The following is a 22,869-nucleotide window of genomic DNA, read 5'->3' on the forward strand; positions in this document are numbered from 1 at the left end:
ACACAAAAAGTAATAGCAATTTTTTTTAAAGTACATCAGAAGCAGTGGGGTCACTGGATGATCAAGATGCTAAAGGAGCACTCATGGATGATAAGGCTGTTGTGGAGAAACTAAATGAATTCTTCATGGTTGAGGATGTGAGGGAGATTCACAAACCTGAGCCATTCTTTTTAGGTGACAAATCTGAGAAACTGTCCCAGATTGAGGTGTCATTAGAGGAGGTTTTGGAACAAACTGATACACTAAACAGTAATAAGTCACTAAGACCAGATGGTATTCACCCAAGAATTCTGAAGGAACTCAAATGTGAAATTGCAGGACTACTAACTGTAGTCTGTAACTTACCATTTAAATCAGCTTCTGTACCAAATGACTGGAGGATAGCTAATTTGATGCCAATTTTTAAAAAGGGCTCCAGAGGTGAGCCCAGCAATTACAGGCCGATAAGCCTAACTTCAGTGCCAAGCAAACTGGTTGAAACTATAATAAAGACCAAAATTGTCAGACAGATAGATGAACACAATTTGTTGGGGAAGAGTCAACATGTTTTTTGTAAAGGGAAATCATGCCTCACCAATCTCCTAGAATTCTTTGAGCTGGTCAACAAGAATTTGGACAAGGGGGATCCAGTGTATTTAGATTTTCAGGAAGCCTTTAAGAAGGTTCCTCACCAAAGGCTATTAAGCAAAGTAAGCAGTCATGGGATAAGCGGGAAGGTCCTCCCATGGATTGGTAACTGGTTAAAAGATAGGAAACGAAGGGTAGTAATAAACGGTCAGTTTTCAGAATAGAGAGAGTGGTGTCCCGCAGGGGTCTGTTCTGGGACCAGTCCTATTCAACATATTCATAAATGATCTGGAAAAAGGGGTAAACAGTGAAGTGGTAAAATTGGCAGATGATATGAAACTACTCATGATAGTTAAGTCCCAGGCAGACTGCAAAGAGCTACAAAAGGATCTCTCAAACCTGGGTGACTGGGCAACAAATGGCAGATGAAATTCAGTGGTGATAAATGAAAAATAATGCACATTGGAAAACATAATCCCAACTATACGTATAAAATTATGGGGTCTAAATTAGCTCTTACCACTCAAGGAAGAGATCTTGGACTCATTGTGGATAGTTCTCTGAAAACATCCTCTCAATGTGCAGTGGCAGTCAAAAAAGTGAACAGAATGTTGGGAATCATTAAGAAAATGATAGATAATAAGAGAGAACATATCATATTGCCTCTATATAAATTCATGGTACGCCCACATCTTGAATACTTGGTGCAGATGTGGTCGCCCCATCTCAAAAAAGATATATTGGAATTGGAAAAAGTTCAGAAAAGGACAACAAAAATGATTAGCGGTATGGAGTGTCTGCCATATGAGGAGAGATTAAGACTGGGACTTTTCAGCTTGGAAAAAAGATGACTAAGGAGGGATATGATAGAGGTCTATAAAATCATGATTGGTGTGGAGAAAGTAAATAAGGACGTGTTATTTACTCCCTCTCATAACACAAGAGCAAAGGGTCACCAAATGAAATTAATAGGCAGCAGGTTTTAAACAAACAAAGGGAAGTATTTTTTCACACAATACGCAGTCAACCTGTGGAACTCCTTGCCAGAGGATGTTGTGAAGGCCAAGACTCTAACAGGGATCAAAAAAGAACTAGATTAATTCATGGAGGACAGGTCCATCAATGGCTGCTAGCTAGGATGGGCAGGAATGGTGTCCCTAACCTCTGTTTTCCAGAAGCTGGGAATGGGCCACAGGGGATGGATCACTTGATGATTATCTGTTCTGTTCATTCCCTCAGGGGCACCTGGCATTGGCCACTGTTGGAAGACAGGATACTGGGCTAGATGGACCTTTGGTCTGACCCAGAATGGCCATTCTTATGTTTTTACGTCATCTTCTTGATTCACTTTGTTGAAACTTCACTTTCCATATTTCTTCCACAGGTTTCGGTTTCAAAGAACAGCATTATATAGCTAAGCACATATTTCTTTTGCTGGTCCAGAAGTGCAGCTTTAGCACTGTAGTTGAGTGCTAAACAACAACAAAATCGGACCAATAATACTATGGATAGTACAATGACCATATTACCCACAGATCACTAAGGGTTACATCCACTTCTCAGAATTGCAGCACCTAGCTTTTAGGCACCCTACCACCCCATGGAACCCTCAGCCCCAAGTTAGGCACCCAGTGTCCCTAGCCAATGTATGAGAAGAGTTAGGCATCTAAGAAGGGAATTCACACTCCAGCAAGCTGATCTATAAATCACCTAAGCTAGCTAGTAGAAAATGCCAGGGATGGGGGTGTGGCTTAAGCCTCCCTTGTCAAAAGTAATTAGGCATCTCCTTCCTCTCAGGAGTCACAGCCACGAACTCTCTCCTGGAATACCGTTCCTAGCTCAGGTCGGCCTTTTAGCATGAAAAATCACAAAGAGAGACTCATCCCATAATCCAGTGGTTAGGGTACACATCACAGATAGGGGAGACCAGTCTGCTCTGTCCAGTTTGGAACAGGGAGTTGAATTTGGATCTTTTCTATCCCAGTTCAATGCCCTAACCAGACTGTTGAACAAGTGATTCTCTTCTCTTGGAGCTGTTCCATTTTATATAAATAATTAGATTTTCACTGGTGCAAGAACTAAGAACTTGGGGCTAGATTCACAAAGGGTTGTGATGCTGATCATCACAATGCCTAACTTTTAGGTGTCTAGAAAATCACAGTAACACTGATTCACAGAGCCTGTTCATCACCTAGGGCTCCCTACAACATGAATGGAGAGAGATAGGTGTCTTAGATTGCAATTCACAAAAACCAGCATGATAGGCAGAGAGCTGCCTATGTTAGCCAGCTGGAGATGCCGAAGACAGGTATGTCCTTAGGCACCTATCTTCAAGGCTGGGGTTAAGTCCAAGCTTCATGGAGACACATATCTTTGCTTGCAATCCACAATTGGAAACCCCTCCTAGTGAGGTGGCTTAGGAGCCTAAGATATATCATTTTTTCAGGCATCTTGCTCCACAAAAAATGTTTAGAGGAGGCCCACATTGTTACTTTTAGCCTAGTGATTAGAGCTCTTACTTGGGAGGTCCAGGTTCAATACCCTCCTCTACCTGAGATAGAGAAAGGATTTGAACAGTGGTCTCTAGCATACCTCAGGCAATTGAGCAAACCACTGAGCTATGGGATAGTTCAAGAGTTATTGGGTTAGCAAGAGAGAATGATTCTGTCACATGGTGGTTAGGGCACCAACCTGGGAAGTGAGCCCCCCCAGGGTCCAGTCCCCCTGTTCCAATGGTTCTTCAATTATTTATACACAGTGGAACAGCTTCACCAGAGAGATTGAAAGAGCCACACACCAGACTATCTCACTGAGCTAACTCACCAGATTTTGAATGGGACCAGATAGGGACCTTTCCTGTGAAATAGGCAAGTGAATGCCTATCTTCCCTGCATCACTCAGGTCTTAGGTGGAAGATAGGCATCCATGTGCCTTGAGTGGGGCAGCAGGTGCTTAGGTGCTAAGGGAACTTTTACAGCAGAAAGGAGTTATGTGAATAGTGGTGGAGCCTAAGACTGGGATTTAGGTGGCTAAACCCCAGATTTAGGTGACTAAATCAAGGATTAAGGCACCTAAGTACCTTTGTAAAAAGAAAAGGAGCACTTGTGGCACCTTAAAGACTAGCAAATTTATTTGAGCATAAGCTTTCGTGAGCTACAGCTCACTTCATCGGATGCATTCAGTGGAAAATGATTTTCCACTGAATGCATCTGATGAAGTGAGCTGTAGTTCACGAAAACTTATGCTCAAATAAATTTGTTAGTCTTTAAGGTGCCACAAGTACTCCTTTTCTTTTTGTGAATACAGACTAACACGGCTGCTACTCTAAGTACCTTTGTGAATCCCATGGTTGGTCTCCCTCTTCCCAGAGAATTCCCTTAAAACTGGGATATGAAGTTAGTTGCTCCCTCTCTGGCCCTATGAATGTTTGTTCATTTATACAGTGGAACAGCTTCAGGAGGAGAGCTTTTCCCCTTCTATCATATAGAATACCCAATAGCTCAGTGGTTAGGGTACTCACTGGAGATGTCAGAGACTTGGGGCTGGCACTTAAGCCCAGATCTCACACGTCCCACTTGAGTATTGGGTATTCTAGGGGATAGCCCTGCCCCAGTAATTTTTTGGAGAGGCTCAGTTTGGTAATGTTACTCCTGTTTATTATTCATCTATACAAATAGTGTATAGGGGCTGAAACAAACAAACTAGCCTACCTCAGTACAGTGCATTAACTGATAAAAGTGCTTAATTTCATTTTTCCTTCCATTTATTTTACTTTCCTTTTCTTCCAAAAGAAGTCATCAGTCAACCCTTTTAACTGAGTGATGGAAACTAAGTAAGCTTCCTACCAAGGCTGGGGGATGGCTTTTTCTGATCAAAGCTGTTTAGGATTATTTTTAAGAAACACTTTTTAAAATATTTTATTATATTAATGTGATCTGAATGTTGCAAGATATTTTTTGTTTTCAGATGACAAAACTTTTGTAAAGTATCTGAGAACCCAGAGGTTTAATAGGAATCTACAAAGAAAACAAACTATTTGACCCTGAGTTACCAATTAACAGTATCTCTCTGTGTTCTAGAAATAAAGAAGAAAATCACAAAAAAAGGGCAAGGGAGATAGCTCCCTCTACATATCAATCATTCCCAGTTTTGGTTTTAAATTGCAAAACCTTACACTCATAAATTTTGGATGATGTAAAGTGATGAAAGCTCCACCTCTTTTCCAGAAATCTTCAGACTCTCCTCGTATAAAACTTGTAGAAGAGCCAGGCTCTGAATTATATAAAGTTTTTTCCCCCTATTCGTTAAACAGGAGGATAAAAGAATACCACACTTTGTAAGGATGTCAAATGCTCAGTCATTGGACATCCCTGAAGTTCTTAAAGAAGATGACAGACCGAAGTGGGATAATAAATTGCAGTATATTTTAAGCTGTGTTGGATTTGCAGTAGGCTTGGGAAATGTTTGGAGATTTCCATACTTGTGTCAAATATATGGAGGAGGTAAGAGCAAGTTGGGATCTTTGTCAGAAATTAAACATAGAATACTAATTTAACGATATATATAAAGCATGAACGGGCAGGGAAAATATGTTAATATCTAATATTCTATTTTTGCTTTTTTAATGTAACCTTTTCCACAAAGTAGAATAGCTTTCTCACTGTGTGAAAATTATATTTTAAAAAGATATATTGATTTAGGAAATGTCCACAAACTAGGAATACTTTACAGTAATCATGAATTAGGAAAAATCAGTGTTAAAACTTTTTGCAAACAATTTCTCATTATTACAGCTGTGCCATCAGAGCAGATTTAAACTTGGTTCTATGAGCTGAATTAAAAAGTGACACTTTGGAAAAGTGTCTGGAAGGCCTTTTGAAAGCTTCCTTTCTTTAGGAAAATTAAACCAATTGCTTCGTAATGCCATGCCTCATCAAAAGACAACTCAATTAAAATTCTAAATTATAAGTAAAATAAAATTGTATTTTAAATATATATCTTTAAATTATTTTAAGAAATGTTTGTTCACTATTGGATATTAAAGGTCTGAATACAAGTTGAAAAGGGCAACTGTGTTGACATAATGTACTCATACTTCTGTGAGGCATTTGATTTTAGTATTGCACAATTAATACTACACAAAAATAATGTAGCCCATATTAAGTGCATTCCCAACTGTTAAAAAGTAACTGCACCTGGAGAATCATCATAAAATGAGGTGTTTTTAGTGGGGTCACACAAGGATTTAGTTTTGGGCAATGTTATTCAATATCTTTCTCAATAACCTGTGTAATGCTGATGCCTTTGGGTTGATCATCATCCTCATCAGCAAATCAAACCTGGGACTTCTGGATCTTAATATCCACTACTACCTCAGCTGAAAGTTTCAGCTATCCTATGCTAAGGCTGTAGAAGGCTCACCAATGTCTGTGTGATTTAGTCCCCACCAGAAGGGAATATAGTGCCACGGTGAGTGGACATGGCTTACATCTGGTAAATGTATAAAATCCATGCCAGTACAGTTTGCAGATGACACAAAACACGGAGTGTTAAATGAGCAATCAGGATTGTTTGGTAAACTAAGTTTAGTTGAATAATATGCCTTTTGGTAGAGCTAAATACAAGATCAGACATCTGAGAACCAAGAATGTAGGTCACACTTATAGGATGGGGGTACTCTGGAAACAAGTGGCTCAGAAAGCTATTTAGGTGGCATGGTGGATAACTAAGTGAACGTAAGCTTCAAATGCAATGTAGTGTTTAAGAGTATAAACACTTGGAAGTATAAGCAGAGAACTATCAAGTAAATGTAGGGAGGTGTTATTACAACTAAATCAAGCATTAGTGAGACCATTTTTGAAATGGTATGTGTGACGGGTTGGATCACAGAAACCCTCTTGGGGCTGCCAACTGATATGCCAAGACTACTTCTTCCCCTGTTTTCCCGCCCTGGCAGCTTGGGACTTGAGTGCCCTGCATGGTTTGAGCCAGACCCGCTAGGCTGCTTCAACCCAGGCCCAGGTCTGAACCATGTCCCCTAACAACTGTAGGCTTAATTGAAAGCAGTTTAAGAAATGTTCCTGTCTTTAACACTCAGATGCCCAACTACCAATGGGGTCCAAACCCCAAATAAATCTGTTTTACCCTGTATAAAGCTTATACAGGGTAAACTCATAAATTGTTCCCCCTCTATAACACTGATAGAAAGGTATGCACAACTGTTTGCCCCCCGCCATGTATTAATACATACTTTGGTTAATTAATAAGTTAAAAGTGATTTTATTGAATACAGAAAGTAGGATTTAAGTGGTTCCAAGTAGTAACAGACAGAACAAAGTGAATTACCAAGCAAAATAAAATAAAACATGCAAGTCTAAACCCAATACAGTAATAAAACTGAATACAGATAAAATCTCACCCTCACAGATGTTTCAATAAGTTTCTTTCACAGACTGGATGCCTTCCTAGTCTGGGCACAATCTTTTCCATCTCTCTGGGTCCCGTCCCCCGCAATGGAAAAGCACCAGGTTCAAGATGGACCCCAGCACCAGGTGACATGGCCACATCTCCTGTGAGACTCCAAGCCTTCATTCCTCCCAGCCTGACTCACAATTGTCCTGGCTGATGGGAGCCATCAAGATTCCAAACCACCACCAATGGCCCACACCCTGCATAATCACAATAGGACCTCAGAGCCACACTTCACACTTCCAGCTTCAGACACAAGAGTGATACATTTACACAAACAGGATGACCACACTCAGCAGATCAGAAGCTCTGCAATGATACTCCACAAGAGATCCTCCACACGAAGCACATTCCAGCCACACCACATCCACACTCACCAGCACACCTTCACAGAATCATATCGAGTGCAACATCACAGTACGCACACCTTTTAAAAAGTAAGCCGAAAAATTCGAAAGGGTGCAAAAATGAGCTACAAGAATGCTTCAAGGTCTGGAAAACCTGCCTTACAGTGAGAGACTTAAAAAGGTCAATACAGTAGCTCACAGAGAAGGTTAAGAGGTGACTTACTGATGATTTATATGCAAGTAGTAGGTGTGATGGCTAGAAGCAGAAACTAGACAAATTTAGATTAAAACATTTTTTTTTACAGTAAGGATTGTTAGCCATTAGAACAACACCCCAGAGATATGGTGGATTCTCTGTGATTTGAAGTCTTTAAATCAAGTCTAGATATCTTTCTAAAAAGATATGCTCTGGCTCAACCAAAAGTTATGGGCTTGATTCAAGAATCACATTGAAATTCTATGGCCTGTGTCATGCAGGAGGCCAACCTATGTAACCTATCAAATTAATCAGCCTCTGACCCAGATGACTGGAGGATAGCTAATGCAACATTGATTTCTAAAAAAAAGCTCAAGAGGCAACTCTGGCAATTACAGACTGGTATGTCTAACTTCAGTACCAGAGAAAGTATTGAAACTATAGTAAAGAACAGAAATATCAGACACATCGATGAACACAATATGTTGAGGAAGAGTCAACACACCTTTTGTAAGGGGAATTTTGCCTCACCTATCTATTAGAATTCTTTGAGGATATAAACAAGCATGTGGGCAAGGGTGATCCAGTGGATATATTGTACTTGGGCTTTCAGAAAGCCTTTGACAAAGCCCCACACCAAAGGCTTGTAAGCAAAGTAAGCTGTCATGGGTCAGTTTTCACAATGGAGCAAGGTAAAACTGGGTTACTGGACCACAAAATAGCATACGAAATTCAATATTGATGAGTGCAAAATAAGGTATATTGGAAAATATAATGCCAACTATACATATAAAATATTGGGGTCTAAATTAGCTCTTATCACTCAAGAAAGAGCTCTTGGGTCATTGTGGATAGTTCTCTGAAAACATCTGCTCAATGTACAGCAGCAGTCAAAAAAGCTAACAGAATGTTAAGAAACATTAGGCAAGGGACAGATAATGAAACAGAAAATATCATAATGCCACTATATAAATCCATGGTATGCCCACACCTTAAATACTGTGTGCAGTTCTGGTTGCCCCACCTCAAAAAAGATATTTTAAAATTGGAGAAGGTATAGAGAAGGTCAGCTACAGTGATTAGGAGTATGGAACAGCTTCTATACAAGGAGAGATTAAAACGAGTGGGATCGTTCTGCTTAGAAAAGAGATAACTAAGGGAGGATATGACAGAAGTCTATAAAATTATGAATGGTGACAAGAAAGTGCATAGGAAAATGTTATTTTGCCCCGCACATAACACAAGAACCAGGGGACATCCAATGAAATTAATAGGCAGCAGATTTAAAACTAACATAAGAAATTATTTCTTCACACAACACACAGTCAACCTGTGGAACTTGTTGCTAGGGGGTGTTGTGAAGGCCAAATGTATAACTGGTTTCCAAAAAGAATTAGATAAGTTCATGGAGGATAGGTGCATCAGTGGCTATGAGCCAAGATGGTCAAGGACACAGCCCCATGCTTGGGTGTCTCTAAACCTCTGATTGCCAGAAGCTGGGACTGGACAACAAGGGATGGATCACTCAATAATTGCCCTGACTTGTTCATTTCCTCTGAAGCATCTGGCAGGGCCACTATTGGAAGACAGGATACTGTGCTAGATAGACCATTGTTCTGACACAGTATGGCTGTTCTTATGTCCTTAAAAATCTATGAATCTTAGTTATTTTATTATTTAAAAATGAACCAGAATATTATTTTCCCAAGTTTACAATAGCAGTACTTAGCAATAACATTTAAAAATCACTTGTGTGGCAGTGATTGAATAATTTTTTCTCTAATGAATCATATCCTGCCATGGACTCTTATTGGCCTCCAGCTTGAGTTTTTCCCTAAATGGGACTCAGACACCAGGCTAACCCTTTGGGCTTGGTTCCATCTCAGTTATGGGGAGAAAAAAAATGATTCAATACTCATCCACTTGTACACCAAAATGTATGATCTGTCAGCGTACACTCCGTTACCCTTCATAACTTCCTTTCCTTTCTTACATGCTTTGATAAACTGTGAAAAAGTATCATTCACACCTGCATTAACACTCAGATGAATGGATCCATTCACACCTCAGAGGTTTTGTTTCAGGCTCACTGCAAACATCACTGTATTGGTTACACAGGTCACATCTAAAAATTTATATTTCTTTCTTTCTTTTTTCTTTTTTTTTTTTTGAAGAGAGACTGTTCACAATCTGCTGCAAGGAAAAAAAATAACATCTTTGTCCTGAATTGAACTAAATCCAAAGAAAATCTTTCAGCTGAAATACATTTTCATATGCCTCTGCATTTCATGGTTCAATTTTGGACTAGAAGCAGAAGTGTAAAAATGTTATAAGCAAGTCCGTTATTCTGAGATTTATAAACCAATTTTTCAGATTCCAAATTGAACTTCTAAACCTTTTGTTTTTTGCTCTTCACTAATTTAAACATAATTAGGACAACTATGAAAAATGGCAGAATTATAAACTTGCATAAATGTCAAACAATGCACATTGACAAAAATAATTGAATTCATACAACAAAAGGCCCTGAACTTGCAGGATCCTCTGAGGAAAACACATTAAGAGCCGTTGTGGATACCTCAGTTGAGATGATGTCTTTTTTAATAAGGCCTTTGGGTGCTCTGGGGCGTTACAAGCCAGTAAACCTTATAGCTGTATCTGGCAAATTGGTTGAAACATTTAAAAATAGAAAACAAAACAAATGGAAGATTATGATATGGTGGCCTCTAACCAACACTGTTTCTGCAAAGGGACATTGCATTTAACTACGATTACAATTCTCTGAATATATCAAACAGTAGAAGATAAAGGAGAATCAGTTAACATTATTTATTTAGCCTTTACAAGGCATTTGACAAGGTCCCTCAAAATAGGCTACCAACAAAACTAAGTAATCATGGGATGAGAGATAAAGTACTGTCATGTATCTGGCTAAGACAGGAAGCAAAGGGCTTGTGTACACGGTGTGACAGCGTGTACTAGAGGTGTGTGATTCTAAAGCCCAGCAATGTGTTGCACACTAATTGATCCATGTAGACCCTGCTGGTGCTCACTATCATTAACATTGAAACCGTACTATATTAACTCATAACAGGAAACTTTTCGTTTATGCCAGCAGGATCTATACAGGCCCGTTACTGTGCAACACGTTGGTTGTGCATTAGAATTCACACCCCTGTAGTGAGCATTGAAAAGGTTAACAGTGGGGTGCCTTAAGTTTCCATACTATGTCTAGTGCTGTTTAGTGTGTTTATTTATGATCTAGAAAGGGGGTTGAGCAGTAAAATAGCAAAATTTGCAGATTACATAAAGTTATTTAGGTTAAACAATATCCAAAGGGCCTATGAGTAACTTCAGAGAGACCTAAACAAGCTAGGTAGATGGGCAGCACAACAGCAAATGAAATTCAATGATGAAAAATGCATAGTAATGCACAGTGAAGGGAAAAAATATACACCTTACAGGATTCTAAGTTAATAGTATCAACTTTGGAAAGGGACCAGGGCATCATTATAGACAGCTTAATGTGCAGCTGTGGTCAAAAAAACAAATAAGATATTAGGATTCATAAGGATGGAGAATACTACAGAAAATACTATAATGCCATTACATAAATCAGTGCTACAAACTCATTTTGAGTACTATGTACAGAACTGGTTACCCCCTTGCAAAAAAGATACTGCCAAACTGGAGAGGGTCCAGAAAAGGGTGAGAAAAATTATTAGGGACGTGGACAAACTTTCATCTGAAGAGTGACTGAAAAGAGTGGATAAGAGGGGCATAAAAAGGATATAAAATAGTGAATGGTACAGAAGATAATAGGTTGGGAGATTCTGTTCTCTGTCTCATAACACAAGAACAAAAAGACATTGAATGAAACTAAAAGGTGGCAAATCCAAAACTGACAAAAGGAAATACTTTTTCACACAATGTGCAATTAGACTGTGGAACTAATTGCCATATATAATTAAGGGCAAGAACTTAGCAAGATTCAAAAAGGAATTAGACATTTCATGTGGTTAACAAGAATATCCTGAGTTCGTAGTTAATGCTAACAAAATTTTGGAAGGAATATAAAACCTCATATTTCAGGGTTTACACCAATCTCTAAGTATTAGGGATTAGAATTAGGGTTCTTTGGGGGTGCAGTTATACTACATCTGCCTACTTAGGGGTTTCTTTCACTTTCCTGTGAAGCATCTGGTACTGGTCGCTGTTGGAGGCAGGCTATTGAACTAGCTGGAACATTATTCTCATCAAGTCTGACAATTCCCAAGTGCTTATGTTGTCTACCCAGCACACAGCAGCAGTCAGAAAAAAAAAAAGTAGAGTGAGCTAGATATTTTTAAAAGGGATTGAAAAATATTGAGATGTGATGCTTTGCAATTCCATAGTTACACCAGTGCAAAGTTGGTATAAAATGATATAATTATGTAGTAATTTATATCCACTTTGCATTGTTGTAAGCAATGACACAAAGTTACAGTGGTGAATAAGCTCTACTATATTGAACTGTAATCAGTGCTCCACACTTGAAGTTCCAGTTTGGTTACTTTACCTTAAGAAAGATGAAGTCATGAGACTAAAAAAGGTGTGGTGATACGGTGTGGCCTTGCACAGCACCTGACCTACCATTTGCTGCTCCATCTGAGGCATGGCTGGGTGCCCCTCTTCCTGTTGTCAACTACCTTCATTCTCTTTAGGTTATGAGCCCTCCATGCCCCGACTATTTATAATAAGGAATTATACAAACTAGGTGTTTCTTGTGCATTCAGAAACTCCCAAGATTATTTATTCTGGAAAGTAGAAATTAGAAGATGTTTTGCAGATTATAGTGAAAAAAAATGATGGCCACAAGGTTTATCAAGATAAATAAATAATGTGGCTAGATTGATTTATTTAAGTCTTGTTAATTTCAGACTAAAATGTGACTTTGGGTGGGATTTTCAAAAGCACTCACTCAAACAACTTAGAAGCACAAGTCCCATTGACTTTCAATGATTTAGGAACATAAATCCCATTTATGTACTTTTGAAAAAAATCTCATCTTTCAAACCCAGCCCTGAGCAAGGAATGCACTTGGCCATATGAAATCCTGTAAAGCATTGTACCTCAAAGCCAGTCTATCCTGGGGATATCTGTGCCAATGTAGGTACAACACTATAAACCCTTAGTGTAGCTGCAATGCACCCATGCAGTGTAGCCTAATTTGAACCTGGCATAGACAGGCCCTGAGGCACAGTGCCTTCCAAGGCATAAACTGCAATTCCCACAAGTGGTTCAGGTTTGGGTTTTATTCAAGTGTTTGGAAATCAGAGGCTATATTTTTCCTCATCTTTAAGTGCTCTACCAAACAAGATATAAAAAGCAGGAACATATTTTCGATTAATGTCAATTGCTTTTCATCAGACCTCTGAACCTTATTCACGGCAATTTGTGTTACTAAGTAACTTGGGTCTAACACACTCAGCTCAGTACATTTGCAATCACAGAGAAAAACACAATATCGGTGCTGAAACTTTTATCACCTTCTGTCGTTAGTGATTATTTAGGTTTATTGCCTGAGTTAAGTAAGTTATTTACTTGCTATGACTAATAGATATGGATGCTGTTTGCCAGAGTAATAGGAGGTAAACAGACAGGATCCCTGGCAACTGGGATTGTAAAGGATTATTTTTAAAGACCCTGTTATGTACTTTGGAACTTAAAATTGACACATGAAAAAAGGTTTTTTAAATAACAAATATGTATTGTGATTTGGAAAATATGTGGGACTTGAAAAGAAGTAGCTAGTCTAACAGCATCTTGGTGCAGTGTTTTATTTCTGATTATAGCCTACCATAGGTATGCCTGCCTCAAGCAAAAGTCCTCAGTAAGAGAGCTTATGGGTCATATCAACTATTACTACTGCAACTAAGCCCAGGCATGTGCCCTTACAGGATGAATTAAAAAAAATTACCATTCATGCAAACAGCAAGTTTTATTCTGGGGAAATAAAGTCACATTTTTCACCTTGGCATTCAAATCCCATTAGGGACGCAGTGCTACATTGCACCCAAACAACTGCTTTAGAAATCCCTATGGCCTACCTTATCCTCTGGCCTGATTTTGAACTAGCTGTCACAAAATACAAGAGTATCTGGAATAAAACAGATTCCTTATATTCTCAGCAGTGAAATATGACCTATACATATGAAATTCATTAGTTGTTTCAGTAAATGGGTTAGATCTTGAAAGTGAGAATTATGAAGTTATTGTAGGTAGAATAGATGTCTAACTTGCTCCTGCTTCTGGCCAAGTTTGAGACTCAGGAGGCCTCCATTTTACTGTACGGGAAGAGAGAAGTTAAAATTCAAGTGTACCTTTTTCAGAGGTGAAAGTAAGCTGGTCCGGTCTGGTATGGAGTACCGGTAAAAAAAGATGCAGTAGTGTACTGGCAAATAAGTGGAGCATTCAGTACTGGCTTACTTTCACCTCTTTTGGCTGCAGAACAAAAAGTTCAAACTAAAAGCTAATAAAAGCTTGGAAAGGGAAAACTCACTGTCAAATTTGTTTGTTGTTTCTCTCCCTCTCCTCCTCCAGCCAGGCTGCCCACGTGGCTAGGCTCCCTGTTCCCCCGACCCCCGCACTCTGCAGGGGCTGCGGGGGCTCCCCTCTAGCTTGTAGCAGGGAGCAGGAGGGAGAAGCCTCCCCAGGTAGCCTGCTGCCTGCATAAGAACAGTTTAAATTGAGCTGTTCACTCCCCAGTCTGAACCAGGGAATGAGGGGCTATTTCTGGCTTCCTTGTTAATTTCACTCAGGGTTGTTGCTGGCAGCGGGCGAGGGGGCATTGTGTGAGACCAAGGCAGGGGCAGAATACAATAGCCATTTGGCCGCACAGCTTAAATCCAGAGGTAATAAAAGCCAGTGGAAGGGGAAAACTCACTGTCACATTGGTTTCTCTCTCCCTCCTCCTCCAGCCAGGCTGCCCACAGGGCTAGGCTCAGTGCTTCCCCGAACCCCGCACTCAGCAGGGGCTGCAGCAGCTCCCCTCTAGCCTGTAGCAGGCAGCAGGGGGACTGACTGAGGGAGAAGCCTCCCCAGGGTGCCTGCTGTCTGCATAGGAACAGTTTAAACTTGCCGCTCCCTCCCTGGTTCAGACTGGGATTGGGGCTATTTCTGGCATCCTTGTTAATTTCATTCATAGTTGGGGGGAGAGGAAGGTGAGACCAAGGCTAGGCATTTACTGCACAGCTTAAATCCAGAGCTAATAAAAGCCAGTGGAAGGGGAAAACTCACTGTCACATCGGCTTCTCTCTTCCCTCCTCCTCCAGCCAGGCTGCCCCACGCTGCTAGGCTCCCCGTTCCCCTCCCCCACAGCAGGGGCTGCAGCGGCTCCCCTCTAGCTTGTAGCAGGGAGGAGGGGGACTGGCTTAGGGAAAAGCCTCCCCAGGATGCCTGCTGTCTGCATAAGAACAGTTTAAATTGAGCTGTTCACTCTGTGGTCTAAACCCCAAATTAGGGGCTATTTCTGGCTTTCTTGTTAATTTCACTCAAGGTTGTTGGGGTGGGGGGTACCAAAGCCTGGGCAGTTCTTTTCTGCCCCTTGGATGAGGAGATCTTCAATAATATAATACACGAAAAATACAATCAAAATCAGGAACCATTTCCAAGTTCAACTCTATCCCATTCCCTCCCCAGCAGAGGATCATGATTGTGATGTCTAAACTGCTTGCAGATCCTCTTTGAAATGTTACTGTTTAAAAAAAAAACATGGAGAACATGGTGGGAAGATGTGTTCTGATGATCAGGGTTTATTTTGGGCAAAGCAATTTTGCAAAACAACTAAAGATTCAAGGGGAAAGCAAATAGCCCTGTTGCTGGCACAGAGTACCCGAGGCAAGCAACAGGTGGGTTTGTTGCCCCGTGTGCGCTGCACCAATGACCACAATGGGGTGGAGAAGCAGAGAGTTTTATTTGAAGCTTTAGATATGGTGCAGGGAGACTGAGCTGTTTTAAATCCTGCAGCCCCAATGCAGATTACATTATACAATTTATACCTTTTTTTTATTTAATTACACAAGCATATACAACCAATTACCTGTTGCCCCGTACAATACCGTAGCCAATTAGCTAAAGCAGCTAGTTATGTTTTTTTTTTATTAGCATTGCTTGAGACTTGCCTTATTTGGTTATATTTATTACTAGTTTTTGCTAAACATTTTTTTTATTTTATGTTTTTTTGGCCGAAGCTGGTTTTGGCTAGCGAGCCGTGTGCAAACCTGTCTATTTGTGTGCTAGCTTTTTTATAGTTTTGCAGGGTTACAGAAAGTTCAAGGAACGGAGGGGCTTCAGTTTGCCTGGGCCTAGAGCAAGAGGGCTTCATCGACACTCATGGTCTTCCACCCTCCCGAGTTACCTAGAGCAGTGCCCAGTGTTACCAACAACTTCCTTCTTTGAGTACACTTAATAAGCTTGTGACTGAGTTTTTTTATATTTTAAGGACAACAAGTGATTAAGCGCTGAGGAGTTAGAATTCTTAACAAGAGGATATAATGGGGTTTCTGTGGAGCGGGAGGCACAAAGTTTATATATGAGTGCCTTACAACAGGCAAGCAAGAGGAGAGTGATAATACACAACAGGGCACTTGTGAACAGGAGACGAACAATGCCTCCCCCCAGGTCAGGCAGCCATCCCCAGAGTGAGTCAAAAATAGTGGGCTTTTTTTTCTGGGCTTTTTACTAGTTAAGAGCCTGTTTGGCTGACAGGATGTGCTTGTTAATATTCTGTGAATTTTTTGGGACATACGTACAGCATGTATTTTTAATAATGGCACACACCCCGCCCTGTGTATCTAAAAGGTAATCTAGGGCCTGGCGGTTTTGCAGGGACAACAATTGGAGTTGATAAAGTTCCATGTTGAGGCTCCTTTTTATGGCTAAGGTATTATTGGCGAACTTGGTGAGGAATGCAGAGAGCTGGCGATAGAGCTTGGCTAATTTACCCACCTTATATGCTGGGATAAGGATTATACTGAATTTATTTTTTTTATTAATGGGTACGGGGGTGGCATACAGGGACTGCTGATGCCGGGGACAGCCCGACGGGAGTTGGGCCATGACCCGAAGGGGAGGGGTAAGGTATTCCAAATAACAGCTTTTGTGCCAGTGGTGGGGTAGCCATTTATAGGCTGAGTTACTACAGACATAAAAGGACTGTTTATTAGCTACCATGCCATTGTGGCTTAATTTGTTGACTGCGGCTTTTAAGGGGGTATAATATTGAAGCCCTTTGCCTGTGTTTTGGCTAGCACTATTAAATAGAGGGATAGTGGTATTTGCGGAAGGGGACAAATAAAACTGACAGGTACTATTACCAGCGAACTAGGTACGGTTAGCTGTGGCTTTTTGGCGATAACAAAGGAGGCCCAATGGGACGGAGCATAGCTGGATGGATTTGGGGCGATGGGTCGCATTCCAGTAGGGTTTCCAGGGATTAGTGTTGCTGCTAAACTTGGCCTTTTTAGTACAGTTTTTTGTTAAAGTAGGCTGTGTTTGCAACTGAGTGGTGTTTGCTTTTAACTATTGGTTACAGAGGTCTGACCAGTTGTGGGGGGTCGCCCTTCAAGGGAAGCCGGCCGCATGGTAGGGGATCTGGAAACATATTTAGCAGTTGGAAAGATTAAATTTACGGGCAAAGGCTATTTTGAGGGCCTTATAGGTATTTACATTTAGGTTAACGGTTTTTATTTATTTTTTAGAGAGTGAGATATGGGGAATACTAGGCAAATGACACTCACTATGAGGGACCTTATGGTGTATATGCCCCTTTAGCCCCCCTCCCCCGTGCTTATGTTTTTTTAAACAATAATTTGAGTTTAAGATTATTGGAGGGTGAAGTGGTGATGGGCTGGATGGTCCACCGTTCTGCTGGTGGAGGAGTAGGCACCGCCTTCAGGCAAGAGTGATGGATTCAGTTTTTGTGTTTTTTGACCTTTGCTGCTGTGTGGGAAACCAGCAGGATGGTGTGGGGTCCCTTTTACTTTTTTGGAGAGGCTTGTTTTTTTAGGTACGAACAAGCACGGAGTCACCTGACTGCAAGGAGTGGACAGGGGCATTCAATGAAAGAGGCTGGAAGTCTTTGGTATACTTGTGGAGAGAAGAGAGAACAGCAGACAGAGAGCACATATACTGAGACAAAAAACTACACTTTATTTCTTATTTTTTTGCCAGAACCAGTGTCTCATTTATAGGCCATGCCCTTTTAAACATAATTTTAAAGGGACTAAGCCCTAATTTACCCTTTGGGAGAGCGCGGACGCAGAGCAGGACAAAGGGCAGAGCATCAGGCCATTGCAGGGAGGCTTCTTGGCACACTTTTGAGAGGTGTCGCTTAAGGGTTTGATTGGTACCCTTTATTACGCCACTGGCCTGCGGTCTTTATGGCGTATGGAGTTTTCAGGGGATCTGTAAGGCATCTGAGATGTTTTGAATGATCTGTGATGTGAAGTGCATTTCATTGTTAGATTCCATTCATTGGGGCAGTCCGAAGCGGGGAATAAATTTTTTAACGAATTTGAGGGCTACTGTTTTGGCAGTGCAATTACGGCATGGGAAGGCTTTAGGCCATCCGCTGAATCGATTCACCAAGACAAGGAGATATCTGAACCCTTGGGTCCGGGGAAATTTAGTAAAATTTATTTGCCATACTAGTCCGGGGCCTGGAGTGGGTTTCAGGTAGCTGGTGTTACTGGATGTCCCGGCTGAGGGTTATTTTTTTGGCAGACTAAACATTCAGCTTGTATCTGGGTAGCCAGGGGTTGGAGTCCAGAAGCCAATAAGTTTTTTTTTATTAGCTGGATAAGGGCTTCTTTGCCAGCATGAGTGGTTTGGTGTAGCTGCTGCAGTACTGGCCGGATCAAGCTCTTTGGTAGGAGGATATTTTGCGGGGGGGGAATGAAGCCATTTTTTTTTTTGAAGACCGAGTTTGTTAGCTAGTTTTTTTTTTCCAGAGTACTGAGGGGTCGGAAGCTCCCCCACTGATGGGATAAGGGCATGCATATGGGCATCCTTAGTTTCTAGTGGAGTCAAGGTGGTGGCATGCTTGGCTTTTTTGTTTGTGTGGGCGTTGCCCCTGGCCATGTCTTGATTTTTTTGATGGGCTTTACAGTGCACCACCACTACTTTTGAGGGGAGTTGAATGGCTTCTAGGAGCTGGAGAATTTGGGGCCCGTACTTGACTGGGGAACCTTGGGCCATTAGCATTCCCCTTTGCTTCCACAGGCCAGCATGAGCATGTAGCACTTCAAAAGCATATTTTGAATCGGTAAAAATGTTGACCCGCTTTCCCTTTGACAGTTTGAGCGCACGGGTCAGGGCTACTAGCTCAGCAAGCTGGGCAGAGGTCCCGGTGGGCAACCCTTCGGCCTTTATGGTATCATGGAGGGTCATGACAGCATAACCCGCCCTCCTTTGCTTATTTATGACAATGCTGCTATTATTAGTGTACCACTTATAATTTGCATTTGGGAGGGGTTGATCCTTTAAGTCCTGGCGGCTGGAGTATTGGGCATTTATAATTTTTAAACAGTTGTGTTTTTGTGTTTTTGTTTTTGGCAAAAGGGTGGCTGGGTTAAGGGAGGGGCAAGGCTGCAGGGTGACCTCGGGGGTTTTTAACAGCTTAGCCTGATATTGAGCTATCCGAGCCTGGGTGAGCCAGAGCCCACTCTTGGTGTTTAGCAGGGCTCGGACCACATGGGGAGTATACACTTACATGACCCCCCCAATGTTAGCTTCTTGGCTTCCTTAAGTACTAGGGAGGTGGCTGCGACTGCCCGTAAACATGCTGGCCAGCCCTTGGCAACTTGATTAAGTTGTTTGGAAAAATGGGCCATGGGACGTTTACAGGTCCCCAACAACTGGGTTAGCACTCCCAGGGCTACCCCTTTTTGTTCATGTATATACAACTGAAATGGCTTAGAGAGATTCAGCAGACCCAGGGCTGGAGCTTTTATTAGCTTTTTTTAAAAGATTTTAAATGCCTTGTTGGCTTTTGGGGACCAGTGAAAGGGGTCGTGATTTGTTCCCTTGACACAGTCATATAATGGTTTAGTTTATAGTCCAAACTTTGGGATCTATATCCTGCAAAAACCCGCCATACCCAGAAAGGCCATGAGCCATTTACGAGTACTTGGGGTAGTGTCTTGACATATAGTTTTTTTTTTTTGTTTAAAAGCTGACGCTCCCCTTGCCGTATGTGAAACCTTAGGTACCGTACTTTTGGGAGGGCGATTTGAGCCTTACTTTGTGCAACCCAATATTTTTGGAGCCCAATATGGTTTAGGAGGCTCACGGTGGCTTCAAGGCAGGGGGATAGGCCCACAGTGGCAATTAACAAATTGTCTATATATTGCAGAAGGAGGACCTCCTTCTTATTGTTCCACATTTTTAGGTTCCTGGCTAAAGCCTGGCCGAAGAGGGTGAGGGAATTTTTAAATCCCTGGGCTAACACTGTTCAGCAAAGTTGCTTTTTAACTTTTTTTTGGTTTTTTTACTTGAAGGAGAAGATCTCCTGAGATGGGGTGTCAACTGGAATGGTAAAGAAAGTGTCTTTCAGATTGAGCACCGAAATATGGGTATACTGTCCCCCTATAGAAGCCAGTAATGTATACGGGTTTGGGACAAGGGGGTGCAGAGTCTTAACCCGTTTATTTACCGCCCGTAGGTCTTGTACCAGTTGATACGTGCCATCAGGCTTTTGTACGGGCAGAATGGGAGTGTTCCAGGCTGACTGGCATTCTTGCAGGATGCCGTATGCTTGGAACTGGTCTATAGGCTCCTGCAGACCTTTTCTGGCTTTTTTTTTTATTGGATACTGTTTGATTTGCACTGGGCTTTTCCCTGGCATAAGCTGAACATTGACGGAGGTTTGGTGGGTGGCCTTTCCTGGGACCCCTGCTGCCCACACTAGGGGGTACACCTGGTCTTTCCACTGGCTTCATTCTGGGGCTTGCATAGCTGAGGGTTTAACTGCAAGGGACATGATCCATGCATTCTTGGGGGGTAAGATAAGGTTATTTTATTTTTAGTAAAATGCAGGGTGGCGCCTAGGCGACAAAGCAGATCCCATCCCAGCAGAGGCGTTGGGCAGTCGGGGAGGTATACCAGCTTGTGGGATATAGTTCTGTTTCTTAAAGCGCATTTCGCTGAGACATACACTGGGCACTTGGTGCCTCTGCCTGTGGTGCCCACCACGATAAGGGAATCTGCTACCAGCAACCAAAGGGGTCGGTTTATGGCAGTTTGTGCCACTTTAGAGGTTACTAAAAAATTTATATCCGAGCTTTCCACCTGCATTTTTACTCAGGGTTCCAGGGGCAGGGCGGTCTGTCTCCCCTGACACCTCTATTCCTGCTCCACCGCTGCCATTATGGGGGCATGCTTCCTTTTTGGGCATTTATTTTTTTAGTGTTTTTTTTTTCTGGCATAAGGCACACTGGTTGCGACTTAGCCGTCTCTCCTGCGTCCTCGTCCTTGGTTTTTTCTTTCCTGTCCACTGCTACCATTCCAGGATTTTTTTTTTGTGCCAGCCTGCACTGCTGCTACCAGTATTTTACATTGCCTTTTTTTTTTAGGCTATAAGCTCGGTTTGCAGTTTCTAAAATTTGTGCCATAGTCATGCCCATTAAGTTTTTTTTTTTACAACTTTTTTTTAATGTTGGGGGCTGCTCGGCTGGTAAAAATGCCTTTTATAATTGCCTCGGTTGCCTGGTCATCGGGGTTTGCGTTAGTATTCTGCCGAATGGCATTCTGAATGCACTGTAAAAAGGCAACCGGGCTTTTCTTTGGTTTTTGTATTATTTTACATGGTTTGGCCCAATTGTTGTGTCGGACAGCCGAGTGTCAGAATCCATGCAAAAGTAACTTCTTATAGGAGGTGAGACGGGTCATGTGTACGGGTCATGCGGGTTCCACCTGGGATCTGCTAGGGGGACCACGTCTGTGGCAGCGGGGACATTATTTGGATTTCTTTTGTGTCTTTGCCGTGCCTCCTTCCTTGCCTTAGCTATAACCTGATTTTGCTCCACCTCAGACAACAAGGTTCTTAGGAGGATATTACAGTCATCCCAGTCTGGATTGTGACTACTGAGGCACCCCTCGAAGACTGAAATAAACCGGCTTGGGTTCGTTGAGAATTCCCCAGCTTGTGTTTTAAAAGCTGCTAAGTTTATTGGATTGAATGGCACACGGGTGTAAACTTGCATAGTGGTGGCCTGGCACCCATCTGCCCCTGGGCGAGCCACAACAGTCTCGGTAATCAAAGGATAGAGTCCCACCGAGGGGGCAATCTCTGTAACCTGAGGTGTCCTACCTTTATAAGGTGGGGGTGTTGGGGCCGAAGGGGACACCGAATCTGCCATTACAACATTAGGGAGGTTCTGGGGGCTAACATTAGTTACTACCGGTCTTGTTGGAGTCAAATTACATCTCTGTAGAACATCTGTTTTCTTTCTTAAAGTCATAAATGCTTGCGCATACAGATGTTTATTTCATTTACCCGTTTGCTGACAAAACAGGACTAATTGGAGGATCATATTATAATTAATTGACCGTCCCGATGGCCACCGTTTCTGGTCCTCTAGCCGATATTGAGGCCAGTCTACTATACAGAACCTTTTTAATTTGTTTTTTGTTATTGGATCTGATTCAAACACTTTCCAGTTTGCTAGAATGCATTCTAGGGGCGTGCACTCTGCCCTGCCTGTGTTACTCTGTCCCTGTCCCATATTCCCGGACGACACTGGGCGTCCCCAGGTTTTAACAGAGAAAGTCCAGACCACTGGACTGTTCTTACCTTTTCCAGGGGACCGGTTCCTCACCATCGCCCGCAGTCACTTCTCCATTATAGGGGCGCGTTGCACCATTGTGCCCTCCGGGGTCGAGCAAATCGCGTCTCCTCTGATGCCTCCCGATGAACTCACCAGTGCGCACTGGGCGTCGGTTGTCGCCACAATCCGTTGACCACCAGGAGGGGTCCAGGCAAGGCTAAATAGCAGCCTCGAGCCCCACGCTGGGCGCCAAAACCTGTTGCCAGCACAGAGTGCCTGAGGCAAGCAACAGGTGGGTTCATTGCCCGGTATGCGTTGCACCAATGACCACAATGGGGTGGAGAAGAAGAGAGTTTTATTTGAAGCTTTAAATATGGTGCAAGGAGACTGAGCTGTTTAAATCCTGCAGCCCCGAATGCAGATTACATTATACAATTTATACCTTTTTTTAATTTAATTACACAAGCATATACAACCAATTACC

The 22,869-nt window shown here is 42.0% G+C and overlaps 1 protein-coding gene across 1 annotated transcript in view; it reads left to right on the plus strand.

Moving 5' to 3' along the window:
• The first annotated feature begins 4,909 nt into the window (after positions 1 to 4,909).
• Positions 4,910 to 22,869, plus strand: part of LOC144260525 (sodium-dependent neutral amino acid transporter B(0)AT3-like) — a 113,977-nt gene continuing 96,017 nt past the window's right edge. Inside the window, exon 1 of the mRNA XM_077809179.1 lies at positions 4,910 to 5,069. Coding sequence (XP_077665305.1) covers positions 4,910 to 5,069 — 160 coding nt within the window. The remainder of the gene's footprint in view (positions 5,070 to 22,869) is intronic.

Source organism: Eretmochelys imbricata, chromosome 2 (genome assembly GCF_965152235.1).
Source record: "Eretmochelys imbricata isolate rEreImb1 chromosome 2, rEreImb1.hap1, whole genome shotgun sequence".
Taxonomy (NCBI): domain Eukaryota; kingdom Metazoa; phylum Chordata; order Testudines; family Cheloniidae; genus Eretmochelys; species Eretmochelys imbricata.